The sequence below is a fragment of the Monomorium pharaonis genome, chromosome 9, assembly GCF_013373865.1.
Source record: "Monomorium pharaonis isolate MP-MQ-018 chromosome 9, ASM1337386v2, whole genome shotgun sequence".
NCBI lineage: Eukaryota > Metazoa > Arthropoda > Insecta > Hymenoptera > Formicidae > Monomorium > Monomorium pharaonis.
Window position 1 is genome coordinate 2,500,755 of NC_050475.1, and position 14,363 is coordinate 2,515,117.

Consider the following 14,363-nt stretch of genomic DNA (forward strand, 5'->3'; position numbering starts at 1 on the left):
TTATTATTTTTAATACATTTTTTAATTTTAGCGTAAAACATTTCCATTAAAAAATTATGAATATGAGGTACGCAAGTTGCAAATGCATTGTTCTTAAAACGCGCTGCATCTTCTACTGTCATCTCCTTTTTTTTTGTGTTTTCGAAACAATTTCTCTCGTCGATTCTGAAAAAAGAAATTAAATAATTTTAAAACTTAAAATATTTAGTAGTACCAAATACATGAACATTTTTATGAAAAAGAATTCTGCTTTTTGCGGGGTCATTTCTTGGTATGTTGCAGACGGCATAGCGTACGCTATTTGCATATTATAATACTAAAATGTTCGCGTAGAGAATCGCATACGCGAGCAAATTGTTGAGATATTTCACTTAGAGTTTATGCTATGCTTACAGATACTATGCAACAAATAGATGTCATTCTTAATATATAAACAATTTGCGAGTCGCGTGTTCGAATTGACAACGTCGTGCACCAATTTACATGTTTCTCGTTCTGAAACACAAAGACATTTTATTTATAGTAGTTTGAATTGGAAAGTATTTTATTTTTTCGTAAGCGAAACACCTTTCTGTACGTCGGGAAATTTCTCGCGGATTGTTAAAGAATGCGTCACTTAATCGATTAGAGAACGGGCTGTTCGGCGTGGGTGGGTTGAACTTTTCACCGGCGTTGTGTTCCGTTGTCACGTTTCAGCGACCGCGAGAAATAAAACCGTGCAACGCGAGAGAGACCAGAAGGGCTTAATTCGTGCGCCGGTCGTGGAAAGCTTTAAAATTGAATTTGGTAGAAATGGTGGTAGTTGACGCAGTTAATGTACTCAGCTGATGTAGCGGGTATCCTCCGCGCGTTTCCCCGTGGTCGACCGCAAACTTTGCGAATTCAAAGTCGATTTTTCCTCGGCAGAAATTTTGCCCGAGTTCTTCCTCGATAATCAAATTTACTTGTTTCGCTACTTTCTTGCATCACGTTTTTTACATCTTGAGAAAGATCAGAAGGCGACTTGTATATGTTTTTTAAATGTCAGAACCGGAAGAAAGAAGAACTCTCGTCTCTCGAGAGCCTCCCTTCTTTCTGTGCCAGATAATCTCGTGCGTGATAATTTTAAGATGCTCCCCACGTACGTAGATTGAAAATTGCAGTTGCGGATTGCGAGAACCGTGCAAAAAGCATTTGTACATCGAGCGTTTTGGTTTCGCAGCTGGACGGTCCTTTTGTATCATCAGCGAACTCAATCGTCAAACGTACAGTTCGAGACCGCAGTACGCGAGTTAATTCGCCGTGCATCGTGTTCATTATGCTCAAATGAATCTTTTCTCTCGTTTTGCTTGGGAAATACATTACGGACGCGGCCGCAATGTATTTGCGATCCCGAGCTGCAACGCCGCTGCTTCGCTGTATTTGATAATTCGATTTTCCCCGTCGGAAATGGAATCCCTGATTCTCGTCGGATATGCCAGCAGTCTTCCGAAAGGATATCAAATGGTGACCTTAAAGCTATCTACGTCGTTGTAGTAATTTAAAATTTTTTTTCTTCTTTGCCCTTTCATAATATGATTACGTTATTAGATTGCTACTACTAGTTGTTATATAATATTTTATATTTACTTTTTTCTTACTAATTGTGTATGTGGATCTGAAAACACTATATTCGTGGCAAGATATTAATCTTTCTTATAATTTTTTAATTTTTCTTGTTTTTGTAATATCGAAGAAAGTATACATATATACGCATTTTAATAAAATACATTTGATTTATTTGCATATTAACTTGTGGTTGATTAATTTGTGTTTTTAGCAAATTTGTATTTGCTAAAAAGCACAAACCGTTTTATTAGTAATAATTTTACTCTGTACACGGTGCTGTTACGAAAGAAAATATTATTTCGTATTATATGTAAAGTACTGCAACTGCGTGAACGCAGGGGTTAACATGCAGTATAAAATGTTGTTTAGTATTATTAGCGAATATGCAGTTTCAAAAGCGAAATATACGATGTTTTTGCATTAGTTTTCAATAGCCAGCGATTGCTGGCACGATCCCTCGCGTTCGAGTAAGCTCCTCTGTAAAGCGGGGCGCGATGCACAATGTCGAACGGATGCAATGAATTGAAAACATTTATGTCAGAAAAACCACGTAAATTACGTGGTTTTCCTGACGCACACGTTTATTACGTACGTAGCTCTATTTAAAGCACGCGAACTATTCCATTTAGAAGAGTTATGCGGTCGCGCTGCTGCTAAACGAAATGCAATATTTATTGAGGCGTCACATGAGAGTACTTTAGCAATCAGTCTTATTTCGTAGGCAATACCTCAAGACACGGTATTGTGGGACTGTTTGGAATGGATTTCGATCGGAATTATTCCGTGTTTCCTAGGAAACACAATGGAAATGTAAGGAATAATTGAATAACTCTAATCGAAATCTATTCCACACAATACGTGCTCAGGTTTTGTGCGTTTTACATGGTGTTTGTATATATGTGCTTACGCGCAAGGTAAAGCAAGCAGGACTTTGGTATTTTGTTTACATAGGTAGAACGTTTGATTTCATTTTCATCTCATTCTCGACTTCCTGTTCTCAAACGTTTTTCGTACGTTTTTCGTAACGTTAACAAAAAACAAAATCACAGATAAAATGGAAAAAAGTCTAAAATAAAAACTTATATCAGGGTGCTAATTGAACATTTGAAATTTTGATGGCTAAATGGAAATTTTCTTCAAATTAAAAGTTTTTTCCCGATATGAATTATTTAACGAGCTAAAGATTAAAAATTGTTCAAGTTTTTGAATTTCAAATCCGAAAGGAAACCCAGTATCGCGTGAAAAGTATGTAAATGAAATCAATTATAATTTTATGTTTTTCTAGGATAAATAACTTTTATTATTAGAAAAGTGAAGAAAAAAATTCAAATTATCGTAGGATACTAGAATCTACAAATCTTCTGAAAAATTATCAGCAATGGCAACACTAAGGAAACCGAAGCTATAATAAATGCTACAATAGCGATTTCAAGATAAATGACATTTATTACATACACACGGTCTCTAAACGTTCCAGTTTTCTCAACCTCAGTTCTATTTTTTGTTCCTTCTCTTTGGCAGCTAGTTCTGTTTTCGTATAAAATCTCGAATTTATGAACGACAGCATATACATTCCGCTTTAATCGCGACTTATCGGCGGAATAAATTTCTTCCTCCTCCCGAAGTTATACCTCCGGTGTTAATATCGCAAATACGCGTTTCCATCCAATCGCGTCTGAGAAATTAACGCGCGTCAACGTAATATCGGGTGCGTTTTAGCGGCTGCATCTCGTTGCAGTATGACGAATCGAACGTATGGGCGTATGGTCGCGATTATCGATCGGAAGATGTTCATTAGTTCGCCTGCGTACGAAACGCGACACGTTTACCGTTTAAGGCCGAGCCGCCAGGATGTTAGTCTTCGGATATGTCAAGCTAAAGCTGAAGTTTCATTAAAGGCCACCGTTATCGCGGATTGCGCCGGTGGGCGAAACACAATTGCCGCCTGATCTTTATTGATAAGATAAATGCCGCCCTTCTCTGAATCTATATGGGATACTTCAAAGCTTACTTTAGCACTTGCAAATGGTCACTTGGAAGTTCAACGTCAAATCCAGTCCTATAAGATTCTTCCTTTCTGATTTCCTGAGAAAGAGAGAAAATTAAAATTTTATATTTAACATATTCTTTTTAATATCTGTTTTCTAATTAATTCTTTCTTTATAATATTTTTTAAATGATAACGTACACGTTTTTTATTTATTTTTTGGTGGACGTAATGTCTGTTTATCTTGAAAGTTTATAACAAGTGTTACAAATAAGATGAAGTGTTTCCAAGATAAATTATCTTGTATTATTAAAAGATAAAATACGCGCTTGCTAATTCGTAAAAGTTTACACGAGCGTGTTTGATCGTTCACCACGAATAAAGGCAAAATGTTACGCTTATTACTGAGCTGACAGTTTCTCTTTGCTTTTTCCAGCGACGACGAATCGTGTCAAGATGAGAACGAGGAGATTCAAGCGAAACAATTTGTGTGGGCAACTGGACAGTAGCAGGAAGCTCGGTGAAAGCTCTGTCATGCGTAGAACTTAGGGTTGCCATATGTCCTACTTCTCGTCGAGTCCCACAGCAACTCCTGTATACTGCAAACTCCTGTCATACGACATGCGTTTAAATGTCCTTTGGAAAATCCGATTTTACGTAGAAATGTGCGAACAAATATAAATTTAGAGATAGATTCTTTGTCTCGGCTCCTTTCTTCCGCGATTATGTATACTTCTATATGCATTTAAAAATGTGGCAACCCTAAAAAAAAGTGAAACCGCGAGTGTTCGCGAGTAATTACGTGATTTTCGGCGGAAATGATCCTCGACAATCTCACCGCGATGTCGGCTATCGATGATTTGCTGGACGACGTCCCATCGAACGGCACCAACGTGACGGATTTTCCTGATTACGACATCAACGATTCCTTCAGCCACTTCGAATGGGCGGAACTGGCGCCTGTCCTCGTAGTCTACACCTTGACTTTCTTCCTCGGATTAATTGGTAAGTCTAATTACTACCGTGCTCCTGAGCTTGTATGTAAATTAACAAGTCAGATACACACAAACGTGATTTAATTAATAATAATCGCACACTTTATTACAGAGCATATTATAGAACAATTGATCAATTAAACGTAACTTTGTGATATTAATTCTACATGCTATTTTGATTAAATTTTTACCCGAGTGCCAATCGTCAAATTAAGTTTAGTATAGTTTTTGTTATTAAAATGTTAATAGTTTGAAACAACAACACTTAATAAGATTTTTTATTTAAACATTATTGGTTTAATAATTCTAATATCTAAAGCTTTTTTATTTCTTACTATTCTTTTATGTTAGATTTTTACACGATTTCAGTTATCATTTTTCATCTTGTTAAAAAATTATAAATACACAAATATATAAATTATTAATTAATTAAATATTTGATTTATTGATTTGCTTTAGTAAAATCTATTTTCGCGGCGATTTTCCTAAATTAATTGACATAATTAATTTAAATCGTATAAGCTAATTCTAAGTCTAAATCACGCTTTAAACTGCTTGATGAATATTAATGTTGTATGAATATTAATACAATATAGCTTCTTGTCGCGTTTGTTCGATATACTATGTAATCTGGGGTACAATGTGCACAGAACTGTACTATCATGAAATATATAAACTATAATGTAACATCGCAGAAGCCGTTTACTTTCAAAGCATAGATTAACTTCTGCTATACAATAGAGATTCGAGCAAGCTGTGGGTTGATTTAATACCTCTATTTTAACAAGTTTTCTAATCATTTTGTCTAATTTAACTTATCTCTAAAGTTTTGTCTACACGTAATTAATCTCAGAATATCAGTTAACTAATTTTCAAACTGTCAATACTAATGGCACGTAAAAAATATCTGAATGGGATTTTTTTCGTAGCACTTAATACAGTTTTACAGTTTTTAATTATTAAAATCGACAGATTTTTTGTAAATCCAATTATAATTCCGACATCGCACATTGTGCACATTGAAATGTTAATTGCTGTCAATTATCGTCACTAAGTTTTACTGTAGGAAAGGACAGTTATTACGATTATGTAATTTGACCTGTAATAAACCTGTCGACAGTTCCTTTGAATGATTAAGCAGGCGCCACGTGACTCATGTCAGTACCGGCTATTATTATTACGTTCCTATCAAAATGTTTTCGCGTGGAAAAGAGAACGAGGAGTATATTATTGTTTCGTGACCTACGAAAGAATCACACGTCGCGCTAATGAAGCACTTTTGTTTTGTAGAATCGCCAATTATTACACGTAGGTGTGGGGGAAAAAAATCGAATCTCTTAGGAGAGAAGAGAACCGTTGGAACCAAACGACATACGAGGCATTCTCGGAGAAACAGACGCTTTCGCTTTTACGCGTTCGTGATTTACGATCTCGCTGTATAAAACGCGACGTGACGTGCCGCGCTTCACATTAAACCGCGTCTGCAATTACGCAGAGAATTAACGGGATAACAGAGTCGTTGCCGTAATAGGTTTATCTTTCGTTACGTTGCATATAAGTATATCACTCGATCGCGAGGAAAAAAAAAAGTAAAAGATCGCTGCCGACGAGACACTCTGGTGTCTCCGTGAAATCGCTAATTGGATGGTAAATGTTTCGATGGAGTAATTCGTCTTAAAGAGGCGAATTAGCCGTGATGCGGCGGAGTAGAATATTCGCGAACGTCAATTCTTGCTCCTCGCACGGGAGCTACCAGGTAGCGTCGCTTTGTGAGGTGCAAGCGGAGCCTAATATGCTCTTAATTACGTTGTGGTACAAGTTACCGGAGTATAATACAAACCACTTTCAAACGGCTGCAGTGACTCCAAATTACCTCTCGTCAATCCACGCGACCGAACGCAGCTCCCTGTATTTCCCGAGTCGCGGTAATTGTTTCGTTTGACGTTTGACAATTAATAATTGTTGACGTCGTATGGAAAATGTTGGGTGGCGCGGGGATTAACGGAACACGATCAATTGACGGGCGGGCTTCGGTTTTCTAATAGTTATGTCATTATAATTTGTGAAAACGGAAGGGAGGCAGTGAATCGCAGTGAATTGTAGCGTTGACAGTTTTCTCCACTAAATAAATCAATAGACAAATAACGCGAACGCTGAAAATATGCACAGGTGGTTTGTCTCTACCTTCTATATTTCGGAAACTATTATGAAAAACCGCGAGATGTGTACGTTTGATTTTTCCGAGAGGCTACTCTTTTAAGGAGATCGAGGGCATGGAGAGGTCTCGAAAATTTCGTGGTTTAACAAATTTTGAATTTTATTTTTATAAACACTATGTATAAATATTCTTTTTTTGTTAGGTGACGCGATACAGGTTGTTTTTGTACACATGTAAAATCGATCACGATAAAATATCTATTCAAGCTTGATTATTCCCCGTAGCAATTAATTTTCACAGCATCTCCGTCGTAAACGAGCTCACAATTATCCGCACGAGATAATTGCAAAGTAATGCGCATCTTCGATATTAAAACCTACCGCTAACTGTAAACTTATTGACCGCAGAATCGTGCGCTCAATATTACTGGATTCTTCATTAATCGGGAAAATTTATTAAGTAAGAGACCCCAAGCTTTTTTTAAGCTTTTTTTTTTTAAATATTCTGTAATTGGAGAAGAGATCTCTTCTCTCGGGTAATATTGTCGTGATTCTTTACGGTCAAGGAATTGTAATTTCTTCCAGGGAACGTCATCATCATCGCGTCGACCCTTTGTCGGCTCAGGCCGCTACCGGCGACACCGACGAACGTTTTCCTGGGCGGTCTGGCCACGGCAGATCTTCTGTTAATCATCTTCTGCATACCTGTGAAAGTAAGTGACGCATACATGTATATTTTGCACGTCTTTTTTTTTTTAAAGATCGGTTCTAGATTGAGCGAGCCAATAAGCACGAACAACTCGCTTTTTTACAAATGCTAATCGTCGTGAAGTCGTCTTGAAGCAAACTTGTTTTTATTCATTCGAGTTTGCTTGTCCGTTCTGGATCTTTTGTGGCGAGTGGCCTTACCTTACATAATATCGTTCGTAATGACAATTCCTTATTTGCGACGCACTCACGTTTACATTAACCTGTCACACTGAAACCTTGTTTATTATACATTAGCAATTAGTTCGCTATTAGCTATGATTTATCTAACCTTTCGTCTATTGCCTACTTTTTATCGTGTTACATTTATACGGGATATATAGAAATTAAACCGCACTGTACAATTACCAATTACATATAAATATCGATCGTTTTTTAATAATTAATCGAGAACGCGGGGAAAATAATATTCGCGGCGTAACAGTTCGACAGGTGACGTTCATAAAAAATGTTTCCCAACGGCTGGCGCATTCGACGTTTGTTTTTGTGCGGCGTACGACACGACGTGTTTATCGAAGGTAATCGCATTTCGTTATCATTCGCAAAGTAAGGCATCGCCGGCGCGTTTGAAATTTATACTTCACTACAGTTTATAATACGATTTGCAAAACGAGCGTGGGTGTCGTCGAGCGCATACATTTTTCATATGTAAGATTGCCATTCTCTTTTTCCCCGGACACTGTTCTATTTTTTAAGACATTCGGAGACGTCCGGGGGGAATTTTTGAAAGAGTTGAAAATTTGTCCGAGAGAATTATGTGCGCTCGGGGTTTTTAATATTTTAATTTATTTCCTTTATCGTGCTTTTTCCAATGGCACCACTTATTGAGCGGTTGAGTAACACTTAAATATAATAAAATTAAAATACTTAATAGACTTACAAAAGTATTATCTATATAAATCTCAGCCAGGACTGACCACCCTGGCTGAGATTTTATTTTTCGCAAAAGCTGTATATAAATTATTGGGAAAATAATACATATCTTAGCCAGGACTGACCACCCTGGCTGAGATATTATTTTTCGCAAAGCTATATATAAGTTATTGGGAAAATAATACATATCTTAGCCAGGACTGACCACCCTGGCTGGGATATTATTTTTCGCAAAAACTATATATAAATTATTGCAAAAATAATACATATCTTAGTCAGGATTGACCACCCTGGCTGAGATATTATTTTTCGCAAAAGCTATATACAATACTCATTGTCCGTGATTTATTCGGATTGAAAGTGACTACTAATAGGTTTTTCCAAGGAAGCTATTGCGTTTATTTTTGTAGAATTATTTTCAATTATTTTTTCTGATTTCGTTATGTTATTTTTAATTTCCGTCATTGTTTATCGCGTTATTGGTGTATGTATTATCTGTCACTTTGCTTACTTATTTTTATTTCTGGTTATGTCCGCATAGTTGAATTCCGGGTTTATTAATGATTTATTTAATCGGGTTTTCTCTTTTGTCTTAATTTTTTGTGTCATTGGCGTTGGTGTTTATGTTCTTAATTCTTTTTTTATTCTCAATTATTTGGGGGCAGCTTCTATACGAGGCAGGGTGGCCGTAGCTATTGCAATTGACGCAAAATAGTTTTGGCCTTTTTAATTGTGTATGCGGCGGATATCTACATTTACCTGTTCGTGTTTAGTAAAACAGTATTTAAGTTGGTTTTAAATGTAAGATTCGACTGTGAATACTGGTCTGAGTCTTGCATGAATAATAAAATTATTTTATTAAAATGCGCGTCGCGTGCTGGAGTCCTCCAAAGTAGTGTACGCGAGGTACGCATGTGCATGCGCCGCGCTGCGTACGTTTCATATATCGACGCGCTCTATCACTTGACCGCCGACGCTCGACCGAGTGAGCGGCGCGTACGAACTGTTCCACTCGTTTTCTCACTGCTCCTCGGAATTACATTATATCAGATAAAGATACCGAAAGCGTCTTGTTACGACCTTCTGAGATTATTACAATTTGATTATTCTCTCACACGACTTCTCAATTCCCGATTTATAAATCTGTCGAAGTTGGTTCGTCATGTAGATATTTTGCGCGATTTATCTACTTGACGTAGATAATTACAAATTATTATTTCGTAGGGCGGAGATTCTTACTTTATAACGATATTTGGATACTGATGTTATTTGAGTTTTTACGCATATTTGTTTAATGTCCAGCGAAAATAATCGCTTTGTTGTTCGCAAGGTGAAGTTTGAAACAGATTCGTGCAATACCGTTCGAGATTCATACTTTATAATGTATTGCGTAGAGCGAATTGCAGTTTTTTGCATTATGTCATATCAAAATTTTTTAAGCGCGTTGATTGACTGTAGAATAGAGTTTTCGAGTCTCTATTTAGACGACATAATTACGTGTTCATTATACAACAACTATATGTTTCAACATCATATTTTATATAACGTGAAATTTGCTGTAATGTTGTAGATTATGTTATAATTTCGTCCTTTTTTAAAAATAATGATGATGGAATATTTATGTTACAAGTACATTATCATAAGGTACAGATGCTATATATATGTTACATAGCTTTTTTAACCTTGCCCTTCTTTCTTTAAAGCTAACACTTTTACTCTACTTTTCTCATCAAATATCAACTTTTCTTGCCTCTCCTTTATCATTTCTTTCTCTTCTTTTACTCCACCTTTCTTTCCTTCTGTATTTATTTTCTCTTTTCTCATCTTCGTGTCTTAATCTTCAAATCTACGCAAGTAATATAACAATAACAATTGTGTCGACTGGATAGAAATCATTAATCCCGCTAATCAACAAACTTGTAAAATTTGTCGCGCGACAAACGCACATAACAGCATCCTTAATTTCACATGCAAGTAAGATACGCATCGCGCTGCGTATGTATAACAATTCGATGCGTCATGCGCCGCGTACACGTGCTAGAATCCTGGAAGTAGTGGCAAGGTTAACGTGCCGTACGCACGTGCGTACATACATGTGTAAGTTCACCGCGCTATCGTTCGACCGTCGACGCTCAACTGACAATGAATGAGTATGTAGCGCGCACGAGCTGTTTTCTCACTGCTTATCGGAATTACAGTAGTCGTAGCAGATGTGAAGAGACACTGAAAGTGTCTCTCGTCACTCCCTTCTGATATCATAATAATTCGTCATTTTCGCACGGCTTCTAATCTTCTGATTCATATGTCTGTTGAGGTTGATTACACAACGCAGATCTTCCGCGCGATTTATTTACTCGTCGTGGGCGATGGAGAATAACTGCAATTTATTACCTCATAATATTTTGGGGCGAAGATATTACTTTCCTTATTATTAATATAATGGTATTTGGACACTGATACATTATGATAATTCGATTTTTTCACGAATTGAGAGTGCGACACGCGAATCATTTTCTAAGTAATTGAAACAATGGATACGTTTATGTATAATATTGACTGTTTACGAATAATTAATCGGAACACAGGGAAATTAATGCGTTTAGCGAAGATAATTGTTTCGTTATTCGCAAGGTGAGATAGATCTGTCCGCGGCAACGCTGCGTTCGAGATTCATACTTTACGATTTGTGAGACAGTCGTAGAGAGCAAATCGTAGTTTTTCACAGCCCATATATCACGCCACCTTAGTCTTGCATCGTAATTTGCACATAGAGTGCATGATGTCAAGGACGGTTAACGAGAGTGCAAAGTATCGTGCGACAGTCATCGTATCTTAGTAATTAGTGTGCGATAATTAATTACAGTTCCGCGAGTGAGTGTCTGTGTGAATGTCAGGAAGAAATCTGAGAGGAGCAGGCGGCCTAGGAGGCATCGGGCGGAACACTAAGTGAGTAATATTATTTTTTTAAATTACTTATTACTTGCAAAAATAATTAATAATAATTTATTCCCAATTATTTTTGTTTTGTTTTATATATGAACTGAGAGTAAAGGGCTTTTATTTGTCGAATTTTATAAAAGACTACTCAAATAGTGAACAAAATTATTTTTAGAAATTATATAAGATTATTTCAAAAGCTATACACGTATGTCTACTAAAAATAAAGAAAATAATTTTTGGACATTATTATAATCTGGATATATTGTATTTTACAGGTGAAAGTATTGTTACAACTTCTCTGCTGTGCATCGGTATATCGGTGAGTTTATATTTTATGATAATTTGAGATATTGGATCTGTGAACATTACTGATAAATATAATAGATGAAATCTGACAGATTCATTGCCCTGATGGGTTCGAACAGATTAGATCAAATATTTAATCGGGATTATATCTGTATAATTATTTATTCAGCATTTTCTGTAGGATGCAATTTTCAGGAAACGCAATCGAGAAAACATTATGAGGCCACATGAGATACATATTAGTAATAAACATATTAGTAATAATGTGAATTTTATAATATTGGATATTACAATTGATTAAATTTCCAAATTTATTATTATTTAGTGAAATAGTGAAAACTTTGAAAGAAATCAAATAAAATTAAAGAGAGAATATTTGGAACTTAATTTTTCTATTTAACTTTATTAATCCCTTCATGGTGTTTTGTATGCAGATTGAGATAAGATATTTGTGTATTGTGTATTTGAGAAATAAAAAACGTTTTCGTTTTTTTTTATATTGGAATTTTTAATTTTAAATAATTGATATTGATATACAAACACGGTATAAATAATGTTTATTTCAGAAAGATGCTGATGTAGTAAATTTCATTGTTTTATATTATCTGTTATAAGTGAAAAAGGACGCTGATGAAAATGTAAACGCAATAAAATTAAACTTTGTTCCAACATTTCCGATAAAATTAATCAAATAGAATCGATGCGCTAACCAGCTGTTATTGTAACACACATTTTTCTAGCCACCAACAATTATAAATTATTAAAGCGGTACGTTGCATTATGCGGTCGCCGCATGTTGACAATGCAAAGACACATCAATGGTATGGGAGATTTTATTGTTTGGTCACTTTATTGATGTTATAAAATAAGTGCTTTATTCTGTTGCCTTTGTTACCGTTAATATATGCGCGAAATTGGTTCTCTTTTGTGCCTTTGCTAATTTTCTCTACATTAATATGGAATAATTGATATGGCTTTATTTTAAATAAAAAATTAACGATAAAATGTAAAACAAAACGTGTGTGTATATAACGAATATGAAAATTTAATGTTGCATAATTGCTAGTAGACATATTAAATAAATATGAAATAATATTCTTTATCGTATACCGAAATGAAATATTTCTTTCTAGCTATTTAAGAGGCAAACATAAAAATATGGTTGAATATTTATGCAAAAGCAATTATTTGTAAAAAATACTTGACAGAGAGTTTATAAATATTTTATGAAAGAGGTTTCATACATGTATACATATGTAGTTACAAAATAATTATAAAAAACAAAAATATAATTATAACATTAACGTCAAGTATAAAATTGTAGTATTTTTTGCACGTATACATCTTTTATTATTGATAATATAATCATTTCAAATTTATTAAGGGTCACTAAAATTTTACGTACGGCTTTGTCGTTTTGCATTTCGTGACTTTGATTATCGTCTTCCGTTTTGTTTCTTTGCTTTCTTTCAAGAATGCTGGATCACTGTGGCATTTCGCGAATTCGGGAGCCTCGTCTCAGTTTCCAATGGAAAGACGCATCCCACTGAATTCTAAAATTATGTAGGCCACTCGAGAAATGGTTCCGCGGCGTATACGCGAAAGCACTTGACGCATCGTTATTTGTTTATCTTAACCCGTACTCTCGACGTTTTCCCATTTACTCTTTATAAGCTTCCCGTGCTTTGATGCTCGTCGCTCTCCAACTTGTCGATCCTATCTACTAAGTTCAATGGAACTCTGATAGACAAACCGCGATTTTACGCCGTGCTTGTAATCATCTTCGATAATGTAATCCGTGCATGCGCGTGTAAAAAGAGAAAACGTGAAGAAAAGAGGTAGAACATTTCTATTTTTAACTTTTCCAAGAAAGAAGAGAGAATAATTCTTATTATATAAAATCTGTACGGAAAGATTGATCAAAAATTTGCTTAACTATTAGCCTCAGTAAAAATAAATTAATTTTTAATTATATATTAGTTGTTTGGAAGCTAATTGAATGAAAAACGTAATAAAAATTTCTCTTGTTACAGGAAAAAAAAAATTATTTCAGAAATATTTGAACTCTATCTTTAATAACGCGATTATTATTATTATGTGCAATGACTAATTGTTATCTTACGTTCTTTAACTCATTTGTATTCAGCCAGAAGTGTAAAGATAAGGGACATTTGTCACGTGTATTCCACGAATTCTTGGCGCGATTGAATACCAAACGCTTCTCTACGTCAACCTACCAAGTTTCGCATCGCACGTAATTAATGGCTTTCTGAGGGCGATTAATTCGTGAGAGAGCGAGAACTCTCGTGGGCGGGTTGTGTCTCGAGATGTCTTATAAGAAAAAGGAAGTCGCTCTCTGAGAAGATAAATTTGTCGGGCACCGCAATTTGACTGTTAACCATTTGTCATTCGCGCGGGTGCTTATGGGCACCAACATTGACACGTTGTGACCTTTTTTACGAGGCAACCGCGTGTCTAACGATCATCCTCATTATCGGGCGAGAAATGAAAACGAAGGGGACGAACGTTGCAAGTGAGCGTCGCAAATTTGAGAAACTCGTGTTTGCTTCGCTCACGACAACAATTCAGTCTTTAAGACCGAGCTGCGTCGACAATCCGGATTAATTAACCTTGGGTTAGCTGCTTTCCGCACTTTCTTTTTAGATCGCAGGCTCCATTTGCAACACGAACACAAACTGAGTTAACGAGAGTTACCGTTAACCGACTGGTGCAATCGGGGGCTTAAATAT

The 14,363-nt window shown here is 35.8% G+C and overlaps 1 protein-coding gene and 1 long non-coding RNA gene across 6 annotated transcripts in view; both read left to right on the plus strand.

Annotated features, from left to right (window-relative positions):
* The window catches only part of LOC105829382 (QRFP-like peptide receptor), an 81,141-nt gene that overhangs the window by 10,666 nt on the left and 56,112 nt on the right, over positions 1-14,363 (plus strand). For all 5 annotated transcript variants that reach the window (XR_003626497.2, XM_028193277.2, XM_028193278.2 and 2 more), the window contains 2 exons: positions 4,011-4,579; positions 7,312-7,439. Coding sequence is in view for 4 of the 5 variants with exons in the window: in XM_028193277.2 (XP_028049078.1) it covers positions 4,393-4,579; positions 7,312-7,439 (315 nt within the window). In the remaining variant the exon portion in view is untranslated. The remainder of the gene's footprint in view (positions 1-4,010; positions 4,580-7,311; positions 7,440-14,363) is intronic.
* LOC118647365 lies at positions 8,622-12,606 on the plus strand. Its single transcript, XR_004964654.1, has 2 exons — positions 8,622-11,313; positions 11,583-12,606. It is a non-coding gene; the product is annotated as an uncharacterized LOC118647365 (long non-coding RNA).